Raw genomic sequence first — 1,899 nt, forward strand, 5'->3', positions numbered from 1 at the left:
CTCCTAGGATACCACACAAACCCATAATCTCATGTACCCTGGTGTCAACAACTGGGATTTAAAAAACAGCTGACCTGTGGGATCAAGTCAACATAAATAGATTTAATAATTTACTATCTTTGGGTGGATACCCAAATGGTGAAAACTCCATCACCTCAGACCCTTTAAATTTTCTGAGCATGATGAACTTGTGGCTGTTTCAATGAATTTTTTGTAAGCATACTGAGTCAGGTTTGTTCGTGTTACAGAATGATAGTTGGTGTAAAAGATTATAATTTGCCCATGGAAAATGTCTTCACTAATGTTATTTTACATTACTCTACCAGGTCTTGAAGTCACAATGGGGGGAGACACATCTCTTAATAATACAAATTTATCACGCTTTATGACTATACTAACCATGGAATCATTGGACATACCACAATCCAGTGCTATCTTTATATTCATTTTTGGCATCATCACATACTGTTTAATCTTGTTCTTTCAGTCCATGATGCTTGTGATTATTATTGTAAAAAGAGATCTGCATAGACCTATGTACATACTGCTGTTCAATTTAATCTCATGTGACTTGATGGGAGCTATGAGTTTTTACCCTCAAATGCTTTCCACCATATTGTCTCAGAATAGAGAAATATCCTACCTTGCCTGTGTAGCCCAGGGAATGCTATTTCACTTCTACTTATGTGGGTCACTTTTATTTCTCAGTGTTATGGCTTATGATAGATACATAGCCATTTGCAAACCTTTGAGATACCACAATCTGATGACACAGGGTATCTTGGTGAAACTTGTTGTCATGGTCTGGTTCGTAACTTTTGGTATGATGGGGTCTTTATTTGCACTCACATTAAGCAAGACAATTTGCAGGACAAACATAGTGGACACGTACTGCAATAATCCCTCTTTAATGAAGTTAAGCTGTGAGGATATAACATTCGTTAACTATTATGGCTTGTTTGTCATAGCTGTTGGACAAGGCTTTTCCATAACTTTAGTATCATTAACATATATTAAAATTTTAATTACCTGTCTTTCTACTAAACAGAAAAAATCTATAAGTAAGGCAATACAAACTTGTGGGACACATTTAGTTGTTTTTCTGAGTTTCGAGATTAATACATTCTTTCTACTAGTCTCTCACAGGTTAGAATCAGTATCTCCACACTTAAGAAGGGCTTTTGGTGTTTCAGTTGTTATCTTTCCACTTGTTCTCAACCCTTTAATTTATGGGATGAACACAAAGGAAATTCGGCAAACAATATTAACACTTATAGAAAGATTGTTTCTATTAAACAGAAAACTAAACTAAGAATATGCATATTATTATTTTAATATCATTAATTCATTATGATAGTAAAAATAAATCTGTTTTTTACTTAGTTAATTTTTAACTAATAACAATGGAATATCTACTTCTATCCAACAAATGTAAATTATAAAAGTAATACAATTTATACAGTTGCTTATAGAAATTGAACGACACAATATTATGTTAAAACTAAATAATTTGTTTGTTAATAGTCTTAAATGCTGTAAACTGAAGTTCCAATAATACTTGTTGAATTATTGTTCAATAATAGTCCAATAATACCAGGCAGCTTCTGTGATGGGGCATGTGCTTCAATCTGTTGTCACTCCTTGCTTACTCCATAGGCCGCCTAACAAATGTACTTCAATGAACAAATGGCCAGTCTTGGCTCGTGTCAGTGGGATAGGTCGTCATCATGGAAGCGTGTAGGAGCGCTTCCTCTGCTTGCTCCAGTCTGCAGGAGTTGCATGTAATTCCTGCATGTAATTCCTGCATGATTCATATACAGCTTCCAGTTAAACAACATGACATATTAGTCGAACTAAAAATATTTTTTCATATCAACAACAGAAATGTCAGTATTTACA

The 1,899-nt window shown here is 34.2% G+C and overlaps 1 protein-coding gene across 1 annotated transcript; it reads left to right on the forward strand.

Annotated features, from left to right (window-relative positions):
- Positions 1-289: 289 nt before the first annotated feature.
- Positions 290-1,312, forward strand: LOC128533253 (olfactory receptor 52K2-like). Its single transcript, XM_053507507.1, has one exon. The coding sequence runs from the start codon at positions 290-292 to the stop codon at positions 1,310-1,312; it is 1,023 nt and encodes a 340-aa protein (XP_053363482.1).
- The last annotated feature ends 587 nt before the right edge of the window (positions 1,313-1,899 follow it).

The sequence above is a fragment of the Clarias gariepinus genome, chromosome 11 (genome assembly GCF_024256425.1).
Source record: "Clarias gariepinus isolate MV-2021 ecotype Netherlands chromosome 11, CGAR_prim_01v2, whole genome shotgun sequence".
NCBI classification, from domain to species: domain Eukaryota; kingdom Metazoa; phylum Chordata; class Actinopteri; order Siluriformes; family Clariidae; genus Clarias; species Clarias gariepinus.